The 16179-nt window shown below is 36.1% G+C and overlaps 1 protein-coding gene across 2 annotated transcripts in view; it reads left to right on the forward strand.

Annotated features, from left to right (window-relative positions):
* The window catches only part of LOC142341852 (heterogeneous nuclear ribonucleoprotein H-like), a 567627-nt gene that overhangs the window by 524043 nt on the left and 27405 nt on the right, over positions 1 to 16179 (forward strand). For both annotated transcript variants that reach the window (XM_075393113.1, XM_075393114.1), the window contains exons 2-6: positions 5948 to 6160; positions 6664 to 6816; positions 7420 to 7551; positions 8549 to 8699; positions 8910 to 9097. In XM_075393113.1, coding sequence (XP_075249228.1) covers positions 5950 to 6160; positions 6664 to 6816; positions 7420 to 7551; positions 8549 to 8699; positions 8910 to 9097 — 835 coding nt within the window. In that variant the 5' untranslated portion in view covers positions 5948 to 5949. The remainder of the gene's footprint in view (positions 1 to 5947; positions 6161 to 6663; positions 6817 to 7419; positions 7552 to 8548; positions 8700 to 8909; positions 9098 to 16179) is intronic.

A 16179-nucleotide genomic window follows, 5' to 3' on the forward strand; every position in this document is an offset into this window, starting at 1 on the left:
TTGAAGTTTTTCTTATTCATTATCCACCTATTTTCAGACGCAGGGGCCAAAAAACGTCCTTAGTGGTTTGATAATAAGTTACTGAAAAATTTTATTTGCCATGGGATAGCTTGAAATTTTTTAATATGAAAAATTTAGCTATTTTGTTGATAAAACTTGCGTTTTTTCAAGTTTTTTGAATTTTTTTTCTCGGTTTTTGGGTTTTTCCAGCCTGAAGTGCCAAGTCCTACAGGTTTTGATTATAGGTTACTGCATAGCTTCTAGATGTAATGGGATATTTTTCAAGATTTTATTTTCAGCAATTTTTGAAAATTTTTGCAACTGTCTCAAGTTTTTTTGAATATTTTTTTTTAACTTTTCTATATTTTTTTCCTGCACCAGGGTCCTAGGGACCTCCTCCAAGGTTTGATATTAAGCTGTGGCATAGTTTCTAGAATTAAAGGACTGGTTATCAATGTTTTCATGACTCCAGATTTAGCAATTTTTTGATAAACTTTAGTTTTTTCAATTTTCCGGAAAATTATCATGATTTTGGATCTTTATGAGCCAGTGAAAATATTTAAAGCTCGAAATAGGAATACTGGATAGTCTCTTGAGACAGTGAAATGGTTTTGAAGATTTTAATATCTTGGAAGTTTTGTAATCTATTTTAAAAATTTGCTATTTTCATCAAAATTTTTGAGTATTTTTGTGAGTTTAACGATCATTACTGGCCAACGAAGCTGTTCAAGTCTTGAAGATGGGTTACCTGACATAACTCCAGAAACAAAAAAAAATAGTTTTGAACTTTTTCACTTTGAAATCTGGAAGCTTTTCTTTTAAATGTTGCAATTTTTTTTAAATTTTTTTTGAAATATCAGTTTTTGTTTTATTTACTAACAAGGCTAGAAAACTAAAATGTGCAGAGTCGAATCAAGCTAAAGCTAGTCTCACTAAACCTTGGCTGGCTACTGACGAAGCCAACCGCTCGCCGGTTGTTTGAGAGCAATTCGCCCGACGTTAGTCGGTTATGTTTATGTTTATATTTCTCATAACGCAGCTCTAAAAGAGCTATAGTGCCTTGTCCCTAAAATTATATACGATGCAGTGATGTCTCATAGTGGAGGATCACTACGCATCCATTGGATTGTCCTACGCGGCTTAAGAGCAAACCCCCTTTCATAAAAAAGTTTTCATTGGAGCAGCTACAAGAAACTAAAGGGCCGCTTTAGGGCCGCTTTTTCCTGCAGTATCAATGACCACTTGATAGCGTCTCTTGTAATAAATTGTGATAATTTTATGAAATTAATTCATTTTTATGATGTCCAGAAACGATCTGTACAACGATTAAAAGTTGCAGAGATCCTTTGTGAACTTGCAAACTTGATCAGTGATTTCACAGAATCTGTTTTTGTTTTTTGAAATTTAACCTCGATTACCACCAGACTAAGAATGCGAACTCATTGTCGATCATAAAATTAATACGTATCAAGTTACGTATTCTGTTACGTAGCAGTTCTGAGGTTTAGAAGCAGGCTCATCATGACATTTGCACATAAACGAAAAAGGTTGGAGTAATAATATCCGATCATAAAAAGAATTCATGCGAGTGTTTTCCCTGGAAATTGCATACGAGCCTCATCCATACGTTTAATAGTGAAGTTGACAGAGTGTTTGTTTGTGTAGTAAACTATGGTAAACCATAGAATTCCACTAGAACGATAGGACCATTTACAGCAGTCACGGTTCTCAGTAAGATCAGTCATAATCATTTGATGAAACTATCTAATTGTGGTACCAACAGTAAAAAAATTCTAAAAGTAATTTAGTTTCTTTTCAAAAACGGCACCAAGAGCAGTGAATAAAAATTTTAAAAAAAATTGGACGTTGCAAAACCTGCTCCACAAACATAGAAAAAAGGCCGCAGTATCTCACTGAGTATCATGCGGTCAGTTCATGCTTTTAACGAAAAACGAACGGGTATGTCGGGAGAAGCAATCGTGTTTGTATAAGCTCAGAGAGGATAGTGAAAGTGTCTCTGAGCTCAAAAATGATATTGATGATATCAAAGCAGAGCTTAAAGTAAGCAAGCTGGAAATACAAAGCAATCCAAAGACGTAAAATACTCTATTGACTCGAAAAGTACCCCTTCACAACCAGAGCCAGTCATGCCAAAAGCAAGTCCGAATTTCAAAACGCCACACAAAAGACCTTTGCGATGGCATTAGGAGTTATTCCCAAATTGCAATCCGCCAATAGCAGAGAGATATGAGCACGGTTTAAGAAGTTAAATCCATAGCAAAACATTTGAAAGTGACTGCAACGTAACTGGTCTCAAAAGAATTGGAAAAAGCTGTGACGGAAAGCATAGAACTTTTGTAGTGCTTAGAACTCTGTGACGGAAAGCATAGAACTCAAATTTAACAGCGATTATTCCAAGTGACTGATTTTGTTGTCTCCGTAAAATGAATGACCAATAAAAAGTAATCATATGAAAATAGGTAACCTCATAAGAGCGAAGTCTTGGGAACGAACTACTACGGAAAAGGCGAGAGCTTATCAAAACCGGTATAAACTCAAACATTGATTTCAAACACGGTTTTCCAGCATTTAGATAATGCTCGGGAAAATATACAAAGCGCTGGAATAGAGTCGGAGTGACTGCTTAAATTTTTTGAACAGCTGAAGCATTGTAAATTAATTTGATATACTTTGATCAACTGAAACGTGACTCACAGAAGATGTACCTGGCGAAGCTCTATACCTAAGCATTTTAACAATTCATAAGTTTGATAGACCAGCTAAAAATAACAAAAGCAAGGCGTTTCGATTGCAGTAGAGAACCTACCACACGAGAGACTAAAACAAAAATGCTAAAAGTGAATGCTTTACCGCAAAAGTACAATCAGGAGATCGGTCAGTTTTAATCGGCCGTCTTTACAACCCTCGAACAGGCAGACCCTACAGATGGGATATAAAGTCTGTACTTAACCTAATTGCAGAATTAGCAAATTATGCTGAAGCATAACAATGCAACTCCATCAAACTAACAGAAATTGTTAAAACACCATCTGGGTAAGTATTATCTAATTATGAGTACGAGCAAAGTTTTCTCGACCAACTTTCTGGCTAAAATTTTATTGAATTCTAAAATTTGAAGACAAAAAGGAACTTGATATGTTTCTTAACGATAAACAAGAAACAGTCAATGAAAAGAATTTAATAAATCCTACATTTCTGACCACGAGGCCTTCCTGGATAAACTACAGTTCAATAAAAAAATGGTCACAATAGAGGGAAACAACAGCGTCATGCTCTCAATAAAGTCGACTTGAAAAAGCTTAACCAGAATATTTGATAGAACTTTTTCAACCATACTGCAGCAGTTATATTGATGAGTTAGTTAGACAACTGTATAACGCTTGATAAAGTGCTGGGTGAAATTGTACCAGAAAAAAAACTCTGCATTGATCTTATTTGCTGCCGTAGGTCCAAACTGAAACCTCACATCAGGTGAGAATTCTAACCGTGAAGAGAAATTTGAAAAAAATGAAGCTAAGTGGACTACTCAATTTAAAGCGCAAAGAAACGCAACTCAGAAAGTCCTTTATAAATAGACCAAGCGACCTTGGAAGGGAAAAGTTCTTTTCAAGGAGAAAGTTTCTGACTTTCAAAAATACCTAAGGTCAGCACACAAAAGTTGTATATTTCCTGAAACAATGTTTTACAGGAATAATAAATCGAACATTGATATATAAAATGCAATTTTTTCAGTGATTTACTTTCACGTGTTTTTACAAATACGAGCTATTTCTTAAAAACGAAACAGTAGAAAAGGACCTTTACACTCAGATAAGCCTCCCTAAACCGTAGCTACTTAATACCGAAGCCAAACGCTCGCTGGTCGCTGGAGAGAAATTCGATCGAGGCTTTTCGGTTGTTTTTTGCGCCATTGTAGATGATCGTTTTTTGTTCTAATGCAAAAATGTTTATATATATCTTGAACGTTGATATTTGAAAATCTTGAAGGAAGTCAAAATATCACAACGAAAATTGAGGAGAAATTTCACTTATTTTGCTAACATTAGATTTTAATTGACCTACAAATTTTGAAACTAAGGAGTGACTGTACTTTTAGCAACGGAGAGGTTTTCAAGAGTTCTGTTTTTCACACCGTCGTTATCAAAACAACAAATTCGAGTTTTCGAAAATGCATATTTTTAATTTTTTTATTGAGAGAAGCGAATCTATTAACGAATTACTAAATTTTATTGGCCAAATGTGATTGGTTTAAGTAGCGACTTAGATCAGTCGTTGTCACTTGATTATCTATGGTATGCTATTGCGTTGTGCTGCACTCAGAGCCTCTCAGTGGTCGCAACCCCCCGAGGGGCGGGGGGCTTGCGAAAACGGATAGACCTTCGTTGCTCTATTTTTTAAGCCAATCACTGATCAAAAATATTCGGCTTTAAATCTGATGCCATTCTGCTTTGCTCCCGTTCGGCTCTGCAGTTGTACTCTGGTCAATTCTTATCTGTTGAGAGGACCGAATCAGCTGTGTTGTAGAATCGTATGAAGAATCGAATAGAACTGGTTTTTGAAGGCAGGAGTCTGCTCAATTTGTTGGCCTATTGCCCAAATTACGAGGAACACAAGAAAATTGCAAGAACCCTTTCTCGTTTTCGAATCCCTATTACTTGTTACAGTCAATTTTTTTGAGCCGCTCTGGCATAAGGTTTTGATTATTTTCGATGTTTTAGATGCAGGCTTAAAGCAAAAATGTCTTATTAATTGATTTGAAACGAAGTGATTGAGTGCATTTTTTCAACTAGCGAAATGGGTGAACAGACAAAACAGTCCCAGACAAAACAGTCCCGGACAAAACAGTCCCAAATAGCAAAATATTCCCAGACAAAACAGTCCCAGACAAAATAGTCCCAAGAAACCAGACAAAACAGTCCCAGACAAAATAGTCCCAAAGCCATTATAATAGCTTTTACACGTATGATTTAACAAGCGGATAATTTAATCCCATGTTCGGTTGTGATAGTTTCATATCAAGTCCCATGGGCCGCTGAGGCATGGCCATGGCCATTAAGTATGTTAAAACATACGGGTAATAGCGACTGCTAATTTGTTGTCGGATTATTGAACGAACATTTCAAAGTACATTGGGTATAATGGCATTAGGTACATTTTATTTGGGACTATTTTGTCTGGGACTGTTTTGTCTGGTTTCTTGGGACTATTTTGTCTGGGACTGTTTAGTCTGGGAATATTTTGCAATTTGGGACTGTTTTGTCTGGGACTGTTTTGTCTGGGACTGTTTTGTCCGGACACGAGCGAAATGAATTGATTTTTAAATTTTAAATGTTGTTGCGAAAAAGGTCTCTTAAGAGCATTTGAAGCCATTGAGTTATGGTTTTGAATTTATCTCACCTCTCGTCAGTCGTTTCAGAACAATCCTTGTCTTTTTAACTACTTGGTGGTTTTAATTTCAGCTGAATATCTGCTTTTTATTACAAAAGATTGACATTGTCAATTATCGATTTTTTCTTATTTTTGTACACATATACTTTAGCCTTGCAACAGTTGTTTTAATTGTGAGAATTCAAAGTTTTTCGGAAAAATAGCTGGTTTTGAACAAACTGCAGATTTATTTTTTAAACGAGATTTTAAATTTTGACAAAAGTTCCAACTTTTTTACTAGCAATTAAAAGCTGGAGTGTGTAGTCGTTACAGGGTTTTATTTGAACTAGTTTTTGACTCATGGACTGCTCATTTTGTTCTTGGATAGCAATTGAAAGAAATCGCTCGTTTAATGTTTTATGCGTTTTTGTGCGGGATCTCTAATGCAGTAATGCATTCATAGTTTTTTAAAATAAAAGCGTAGATCCCCCGAAATGCGTCAAGTGCCCTGTCAGGTCAGATCTCTCAAATTCTGCATCTTCCAGATTTTATCCCTTCCAGATGGCAATGTTTGGAGTAAGTGCTTATCCATCTGCAGCTGAAACTGCGGCAGCTTACGGAGTGGATGACTCCAAGACTGGCTACTTATCTGGGTACACTCCTTTGACAGCTACCAATCCTGGGGAGTTAAGTGGGGGGAGACAGTATGTAGTTAGAGCCAGAGGGCTGCCGTGGTCTGTGACGGACGACGAAATTGCCGAATTCTTTGAACGTAAGTATATTTTTCGGATCTAATCACATTTAATTAACTGCTCTCGAACGAAGTTTGAATCAATTACTGTAAGCGTGTGTGCCTTTTTATGCAAAATTTTTGATTGACCGTTTTTGTTGTAGAACATTCTTTCGATTTCACTTCATGAGTGATTTTCTCTTGATTGACTTATTAATTCCTTTGAGTGATTTGAGTTCCGTGCATTCCTATATTGAGTGTGCTGCTAAAATTGAAACTGATTTTGAGAGCGTAGTGGTTACTGGCCCTAACTCTCAACACAACGGTCCAATTGGATCTTTTTAACCACCGCTGTGGTCCTAATAAACTACCCCCCCCCCCGCGCTGGTTTTAAAGTACGTTATTAACCAGACTCGGAATAAAGACAAAGCAGCGTGCTTGACAGATTATCACTAAGTTACGATGATTTAGTCGTGTGTTGACAATATGAGTACTACTAATGGTGTAGGATTTTTATCATTGATTTGGTTGGTTGTTTGTTTCAGCTGAGATTGTGCTGCGAACTCGAGAACAGATTCATCGACACGAGCTAAATGGGCGCTTCTCAGGGGAGATATACTTGGAACTGTACACTCAGGAGGAACAGACCTCGGCGGTTGCCAAGAACAAACGAAACATGGGCAAGCGGTACCTAGAAGGTAAATTTAAACGTTCATGTTGTCATCTAAATCAAAATAGGATACGGAAATTTGCTTTTCATAATATAGAAATATATATGCTGGCCACTCGTAACCCAGCGCGCTCAGCCCCCCTCCCCCGGTGCGCTCCAGTTTAAGAGCGCTTTGCCCGACGTTTGTCGGTCATGTTTTGGTTCATTCTATCTGTTGGCTTCGATTATATTTTTGAGGCTTTTGTTTCAGTTTTCTTAGAAATTTCTATTAAATTTCAGCCATGGTTAGTTAGCATCAAATATAATTGTCGGCTGGTTATCATAGCCAGTTCCGCCGGTGCTTTGATAACCAGTTCGGACGATAAAGAACCAAATGGCAGGGAATTGATGACATTGAAGATGAGGAAGCCAAGCAAGTAGACCATTTGTAAAGTTCTAACCGGTGGTCTAGTAACCGAGCAACTCTAAGAATTAGTTATTTTTAGCGCCAAAAGTTATGTCGATCTACTAACGAAATTGACTGTCAGCTATGTTCGAACCCATCTACTGATTTTAAGCATACATTAACTGTCGTTGCTTTTGAGAATTGCTCGGTTCTGTTTGTGTGTTGTAAAACTGTTTGTGTTGACAGTGTTCGCTTCTACTGCGAGTGAGCTGCAGAAAGCGATGGAGAATACTGGCAATGAGAAGAAAGAGAACATACTAAAGATGCGAGGCTTGCCTTTTCACGTCACTAGAGACGAGATTCTAAAGTTTCTAGAAGGTAAATCTCCACTGAACTGTACCGTTACCAGTTGTAACTTCTTGATTTTTTCAAAAATTCTACTGTTAATTCCATCATTGCCAGCGACTTAATGATGGCCATTTTCTGCATTTATTGTATGGTCTTTTAACGTATTCTAGTAAGGAGTGGATTCAAAACTTTTTCATCATTCTAGATTCTTAAAAGATTTTAATTTTTTGACTTCTTGGGTAGGGTAACCAAGAGGTCAAGAAAAGTAAATGTGTCCCAAAATTCATTATCATTACTTACTAAAGAGCTCTTTTAGGCGAGTTATTTACTCGGACTTAAAACTGTTTCCCGCAATGAAGTCGAACAACATGTTAATTAAACAGAAATTAAAGAAAACCGAATTGTTAAATAATTGCATAAGAGTCCCTCGTATTACTAATTGCGAATTTTAAAGACTGATTAGCCCTTGTTCATATCGCTGCGTTTGAGAAATTTTTGCATCTCAAAGGTATCTTAAATAATTAATAACGAAATTCGCCCAGTCAAGTTTTGGGCCAAATGAACTTGTTTTTGCGGAAAACAGTGACAAAGTACTGATAATAAATGTAATCTAAGGGAGCTATTTAGTAAGTAATAATTTCATGTGTAACCTTTTCATTATTATCATCGCAACTCATTATCTCATAACCCTTTCGCCGCTAAAATTATTCAGATGAGTTTTGACATTCATCTGTATCAGCTAAAAATGTATTTGTTGGTTTATTGAATTGAATTGGTTTTCAGACTCTAAAAACATGTTATTCATTCAAAACAAACACCACTCAGATCTGACAGGTCATCAATAGGCTTCAGAGAAGCTTAGTCAAGTTATGCCTTGAAGCAGTTAAAAGACACTTAGCCAGAACTTCTTCAAACAACAATTTTCTTGATATCATGAAAAGGAAAAGAAATCTGAAAGAAAATCAGTGTAACAAAAACTTAATGGAAAAATTTATTTGGGTTTTAATTTTTGTTTTGTTGTGGTTAGGATGTGAATTGAAGGGGGAGGCGGGGGCAATTCACTTTGTTCCGGACAGAAATGGGCGAGGCACTTGCAACGGGGAGGCGTTCATTGAAATGGCGGACGATAGTTCCATGGATAGGGCCTTGGCCAAAAACAAGCAAACTATTGGTCAAAGGTAGTCCTGGTTATCATTCAAACCAACCCCAACTACGAATGTTCTCTTCTATTTGTGAAGTTTGAACTGTTTTTACACAGGTTTGGTAAGATCTGGTTAAGGCGGTGGCTTAGATTTTCACTTTTAAATGAGTTTTTGATAAATTTTCACTTTAATTCTTTGTTCAAAGTAATTTTTTCTTGACTATGAAGTCATTTTGGATCATTTCAGATGGATAGAAGTGTTCCGAAGCACACAGTCGGAAATGGAGTCCATAATTTACCCGGATGTGATGGATCCGTATGGAATGTACACTCATGGATACGACATGTACGGTGGACCTATGCGTGGTGGAATGAGGGGTGGACGAGGAGGTTTTGGCCCCAGAGGAGGATTTGGCCCTCCACCTCCTGTCCACGGTAAGGCGTCAGTTTCTCTGAAAACAATACATTGCCATTTATTTTTATGGAGTGTTGAAGGCGGGTTACATAAATAAGGCGAGTTTTGAAATTCAGCCTCAAAATTTTTGCGCCTACCAGAATTAGCCGAAGCTAGTCTTAAAAGCGGAAGACATCATTTTGGGAGATACTCACTCAAGTAATTTAATCATCCTCAATTTAAGAAAATTTTAAACCAAAAATTCTACCAACGTCAACGGATATTGCAACTATGCCTAGTTTGTTCTGACACCTCATTAGTTGAATTTTGGTATGGAAATCAAAATTTGCTGAGTACCTAAATAAACGCAGACAGTATTACCAGTGAAATTTATCGCTTTTTAATAGCACTCCTCATCTTCTCAGCCGGCTATTATAGCGGCCCTATTTTTTTACAATCCAAAGTATTTGAATTGTATTGGTGTGTTGTTTTTTTAAGATCTGATTGCACGTTTCTCAGCGTTTTCACGTTAGTGAAAAGTCTAATAAGAGTTGATTTTTATCACGCTGGGTTGTGAACGGAGCAAAAAAAAATCTGAGTTGGTTTCAAACGTCAATATTTTTGAAATACGTTTAAATCGAAATGAGAAGTTGATTTTTGAAGTGTTTTTGCTCCTGAGCATCAATAAGTCAAACAGATTAATCAAATTATTACGTATCAGCTTTTAGTGAAAAGAATGCTTTTTTTGTCCTGTTTACTATCTTGGTAAGACTGCAAATCGATCTGCGAAGCTATTGGTGCTATTTTTTGCAATCTTCGAGCTATTAATAGCCGCAAAGTGATAGATGAGGCTATTATTGGCCTTCTCTTGTTTTTTTTTTACAATTCAAAGAATTTGAATTATATTGGGGCGTTGTCTGTTCACACATTTCCATGATTTTGAAATCAAATTGGATTTGTCATTTTGGTCACGCCGAAAGAGGAAGTGGAGCGAAGAAGCGATTGGTTTTGTCGCTTGGAGTTTTTTTTCATTCTAATTTTTAAGTTGAATGAGAAAACGGTGTATGAACAAAAATTTGCTTTCTCTCAAGTTGTATTTTGTTCCCATGCGATATTTTCACTGCTCGAGTTTTACTGCTTTTTCGATTTTTGGTAGAATTTTTTTCTAAACGCTTTTTTTCCCAACGCAGAGTTCATTCTAGGTCAATTTTTTTAGTCAACGAAAAATCTTAGAATTGTATGTCAGGACTTGTTTTGCTATGTTTTTTTTTCGTCGTCAATTTTTTTTGTCGTCATATGACGTCACAATCACTTCAAAGCTGCTTTTTTCAATCTTTTATGCATTTTCAGCTGAAATGGGTGTGACCTAATTTTTCACTTCAGTAGAGCGATTTTTTTTGTTCATCCGCGGGACTAAATTTTGGTGACTTACCCCACTCTCAAAGTCACTTTTTCAACATCAATTAAGTGAGATAAGGTCAAGTGAGTGTGTGTAACTCTAATTGAAGTTTATTTAAGAGCATTCAATGGAAGCAGAAATAAGTTAGTTATTCAATTTTTTTTCCAAAATTTAACATCTCGGCCTTTAATGGAAAGATTAAATTTCGTTTCTGGTCTGTCTTTCTAAGACTGCAGATCTACAAAGCTATCGCGGCTGTTTTCTGACAGTCTGCGAGCTTCAATTTCTTTTGTTATGACTAGTGTTTTTTCATGACTTTGACAGTATTTACTCTCAAAGAATTATGAAGTTTTGAGGACACTATTTACTCAAAAAATTTGAGTTTTGAGGTTGGATAGTGTTTGTTGGATTTTTGATGTATTTGCATTTAATCTAATTCAGGACAGGCCTCATTGGTTGGTATTGGGGAATCAGTTAAACGATTTAATTTTTGCAGATCAAAGCTAACACGTTTTCTATGACCTTGACACTAATTTTTCCCAAGAAATATTGAACTATTGAATTTTTGCAACTGATGCTATAGGTAGCTTAGTCAATTGAATTAATCGGTTCTGTTTATTTTGCTCGTTTTTGACTTATAACGCTGTTCGTTTTCAAATATCTAGTATTTTTTTTTAGTTTTGGTAGTTTTTTATCCTGGACTTTTTGCTGTCTTATCTCCAAATCTCATTGGTGACAAATTTTGGTGATTGCCAATGAGAAATAGGTGAATCGAATTAGTTGTTTGGTTTCATCGCAGTCGTGTTTATGATTTTGTCACTCTTTTTCAAAAATCAAAGTGGCTTTTTAGTCTTGCTTTTTGTTTTGTGTTCTTATCTATTGGTCATAAAGAAACAAATCTTATTGTCCTTCTACTGCGGCATATTTTAGCTCGATGTATTGACTCTGTTTTTGTTCAATGAGATACAGTTTGTTTCCAAAATATTTAGGTGAATTGTGATTTTTTACCGTCACCTGTAATTCTATTGTCACTTTCTCAGCCATTTGAACTGCTAAAAATTTCAATTATGAAAGTTTTTTATTTTAAAGCTTTACAAAATGCTTTGATTCAAGATTGCCAGTTTCTTTAGCTTTCGACTTTTTTATTCGTCTGTCATTGATTCTCACATGGTTGTAGTATTGTGCGGTCATTCTAAGGATTAAGAGTTTATAATTTCATCAATCGTTTTTTTTAGTGATTCTTTAACGGTAAATCTTGGAAAAGTCAGTTGTCTAATTGTTTTTAATTTTTTTCTTTTAGGGTGGTGCTTTGTCTTAGGACTATTATGGACCGTCTTACCTCGATGATGTTATAACAATGTTAATTTTTAGGTCATTAGATAATTCATTTTTTTGGGTTGTAGCTCAGTACTTTTTTAGTTCAAATGAATTTTTGTATAGCTGTATAGTAAGTCACATCTCGTTTAACATTTTGTGTGAAATCGTAATACTTCTCTAGGTTGGTTTTATCACTAATTCAGCTCCAACAGTTTTTAAACAGCAGTTGCTCAGCAATACAATCTAAAATTAACGGAGTCATAAAAACGAAATCAAGCATAGAAACGGGATAAACTGATTGCCCAACTTTATTTGCTGGGTACTTGAACTTCATTCTGATCGGATCTTGTTACCATCTTTGCTTACTGGTATTGATACTGGCAACTGTATCCCCTTGTTAAGAAACAGAGTTGGTCTAAGTACAAACTGACATCAAAATAGTTAGCATTTTGAAAATTGGTGGTACAAAAATCAATTTTTCTTTTTGTTCTTTCGATCTCAAGATAATGGGAATTAATGGCGACTTTTTCTAATATCTGCCGTGTACTTTTATTTTTGGCCGCGCTCATCTCAGCCGGGAATTTTTTTGGGCCTCTTACTTCACCGAACAAAAATTTGTTTGGCTTTTTCTGAGTTTAGAACTTATTCAATATTTCGAGTAAAATTGTCTTCTCTGAGCTAGCAATGTGCTTTTAATCAGCAGTTACTGAGTGGGACCATATAGGGGCAACAGGTTCAGAATCGCAAATAACAATTAAAATAGAAACAGCAGAAACCCTAATTTTAGATGCAGCTACTTGAACTTTGTTCTTATAAATGTTAGGTAACATATCTAATTCGTTTTAGTATTGATACTAGCGCTTGTATCCTTTCATTAAGAAACGAGTATGTCTAACTACGAAATGAAATCAAAATAGTTTGAACTGTAAAATGTTTTTGCACAACAAGCAATAATTTTTTGTTTCTGTTCCTTCAATCCCAATCTGGGTTATGAGAATCACTGGCGGCTCTATACCGGAAATTCGCCGAGTATATTTTAGAATAATTGTGTTATCCGCGCAACCGGCGTCAACTGTAGTCCTTTCGTTCTAGCGATCCAAAAATTGGATTCTGTGATCAGTGTCCATTTCAAAACTCGATGAATTATTTTGATCTATTATCAATCGAGTATCCATGTAAAAGTCGGTGTCACACGTTAAACAAGTGTTTAGGTCAAAACAAAGTGAACAATGTCAGGACAAGTTCTCAATCACAATCTAAAGCTAGCTGAAGATCTGAAAATCAAGCCTCGTCAGAACAGCCTTTGATCGCCAGAAGAAAGCGTAATTGAAAAAAAAAATGAAATGTTTATTTTTTTGGACAATAAGCTCTGATCAACACTTAAGTCAAACTCAAATAACAACATAACAGCCTGTCAAAGAGCTCTTAACTCCAAGTGACTTTGGACATCATGTATCAACGTTCTAGAAAACCAATGAGAGACAGTAAACAACCAACAAATTACCTCGCAAAATTCTAAATTCACTTTTTTTAATTGGTGCCCAAGTCATTAAAGCACTTAACGGAACCTGGATTCCTCATTAGGAAAGCATTATTTTTTTGAACAAAATTAAGGGACCATGTAACGAAAGTCAGAACAAAGGCTGGTAACTCAAAAACGAAAAGCGCCAACGTTTATTCAATGTTTAGTTTAAAATGGAACTACTACGCCAGTTCAATTTTTCCTGGCTATAAAAACGATGGGATTTAATTTACTGAGACTAAATAAGACCGAAGTGTGTATGTAAGACCGTAAAATAAAAATTGAAATCAGCATATAGTTTTATTGTTCGATTTTGAATCATAAATTATCAAGAGGCCTGTCCTTAAGATTAAATGACCTGACAAAAGGGACAAGAACGAAGGGCGAAACTAAAATAAATAATCGTGTTTTCAAAACCAAGAATGGTGACGCTGTTAAAACCATCAAACATCATTAGTTGAAAGTTTTGTTTAGTGTGAATTATTCTTCAGTAGCGAGCCAAGGACGCTTGCCGTCAATAAGATTAAGCGACCGGAAAACGGGAGCTACAAAAGTGGGAAAAAATTTTTTGGAAACATACAATGAAAATTGTTTCGACCTTTATGTGAAAAGAGTATACGAAACGTTTCACTTATAAGGCAATAAAAGCCCAAAAAGACGCTTTTATTAAAAACGAAATTAACGAAAAGAAACAACAAAATGCGATTTTTGTGAGAAGCTATTCTTCTTATCGTTAACGTAAGAAGAAAAACAGACAAATAGAACCCAATTGCGATTTTTGTCAGAAGCTTTTCTTTTTATCGTTAACAACATTGAAAACTGAACACATTAGGAAAAATAAACACGTTAGGAAACGCATTTGGAAAAAATAGATGTTTTTTCATAAACATGACAAGACAAAAGAAGATTTAGACTGTTAATAGCAACGATTTCGGATATTGTTAACATGCCTTATATCTGCGGGGAAAAAAGCTGCGGAACCTAGACAGGAAAAAGAAAGTTTAAATCATTTTGAATGAGACCAATACTTTGTCAGGTCTGGCACAACAATTGCAAAATTTAACTATTGATGATTTTGATTTGCGTTTTTGAGTTTCTACACGTTCAACCTTCTTCTATCCTGATAAAAAGACAACTTATATAGAGTAGTTGTACTCGACCATCAATCAAACAAAACACAAATACGATACGAAGACTGGGGCCCAAACTTTGACGAATGAGTATGCTGTATATCAATTTGGGCGTACTCTGAATTCAGTAGTCAATTGTCAACAAGTAAGAAAATTCCCCATGATATTGCAAGCCGCATTGACGAGCTAGTCTCTGCCACAAAGGGCAATAAAAATTGCCAAAAGTAAAACCTCTCAAAACACGGCAAATTTGGACCTAAACGCCCTCCCAGACCTTGAAACGAGTTGCAATAAAAAAATACCTACACTCCGCTTCATTCCTGTCAAGTTCCGGCAGAGATGGTCTGAATTGCTAACACGTATCATTTAGGGCTGTGTTTCTCAACCAAATTCTTCAGAAAATTGGAGCGCTAGCAACAAAGTGGGGAAGAAACACAAACATCAGCAAGAGGGGCTCGTTAAGTAGATATGAGGGTTGGAAGAAAGGCGACTATGCTTGGCTACGGTTCGAAGCAGCTGCAATGAAACAAGCCAAGGAAATAAATCATAACTCAATGGAATCGCCTGGAGTACGTGCAAAATCTCTGTGCCTTCAAGGCCAATTTTGACGTGTATCAAAATCTTGTCTTTGGATGGAGTGGCCCCTGATAATAAAGAAACGCTAAAAGAGTTGCTGAACGTGCATGCAGTAGAAGGGCCACCGAGTGAAACATGATTACAATAGTTATGCTTATCAGTTTGACGAAGCATCTGCGTTTACACAATTTTAATCTTTCTCAAACTTCACTGGAGCCGGTCCATCCATAATGTACCCTGAGCACCTTCTACATGTCGTAACATGTGCAGTCTCTATTCAGTAAAAAAATCTATGTCAAGCGTCACAAAATTAGTGAATTTGGCTAGCAGAGATCAGCCCCCCGTTCCGTTGCTCCAACATTTTGGTCTGCTTCGTTTACAGTAGCGCTGAATTAATATCTAATTCGTTTTAGTGTTGATACTAGTCATTGTATCCTTTCATTAAGAAGCGGGTATGTCTAACTACGAAATCAAATCACAATAGTTTTAACTGTAAAATGTTTTTGCACAACAAGCAATAGTTTTTTGTTTCTGTTCCTTCAATCCCAATATGGGTTATGGGAATCACTGGCGGCTCTATACCGGAAATTTGCCGAGTATACTTTAGAATAACTGTGTTATCCGCGCAACCAGCGTCAACTGTAGTCCTTTAGTTCTAGCGATCCAAAAACTGGATTCTGTGTTTACTTTCCATTTCAAAACTCGATGAATTGTTATGATTTATTGTCAGTCGAGCATCTATGTAAAAGTCGGTTTGAGTCGTCAAACAAAAGTAAACAATGTCAGGACAAGTTCTCAAATACAATCTAAGACGAACTGAGGATCTAAAAATCAAGCCTCGTCAGAACAGCCTTTGATCGCCAGAAGAAAGCGTATTTGATAAAAAGTAATGTTTATTTTTTTGGACAATAAGCTCTGATCAACACTTAAGTCAAACTCAAATAACAAAATAACAGCCTGTCATAGAGCTCTTAACTCCAAGTGACTTTGGACATCATGTATCAACGTTCTAGAAAACCAATGAGAGACAGTAAACAACCAACAAATTACCTCGCAAAATTCTAAATTCACTTTTTTTAATTGGTGCCCAAGTCATTAAAGCACTTAACGGAACCTGGATTCCTCATTAGGAAAGCATTATTTTTTTGAACAAAATTAAGGGACCATGTAACGAAAGTC

The sequence above is a fragment of the Convolutriloba macropyga genome, chromosome 6, assembly GCF_964194025.1.
Source record: "Convolutriloba macropyga chromosome 6, txConMacr16.3, whole genome shotgun sequence".
Lineage (NCBI taxonomy): Eukaryota > Metazoa > Xenacoelomorpha > Acoela > Convolutidae > Convolutriloba > Convolutriloba macropyga.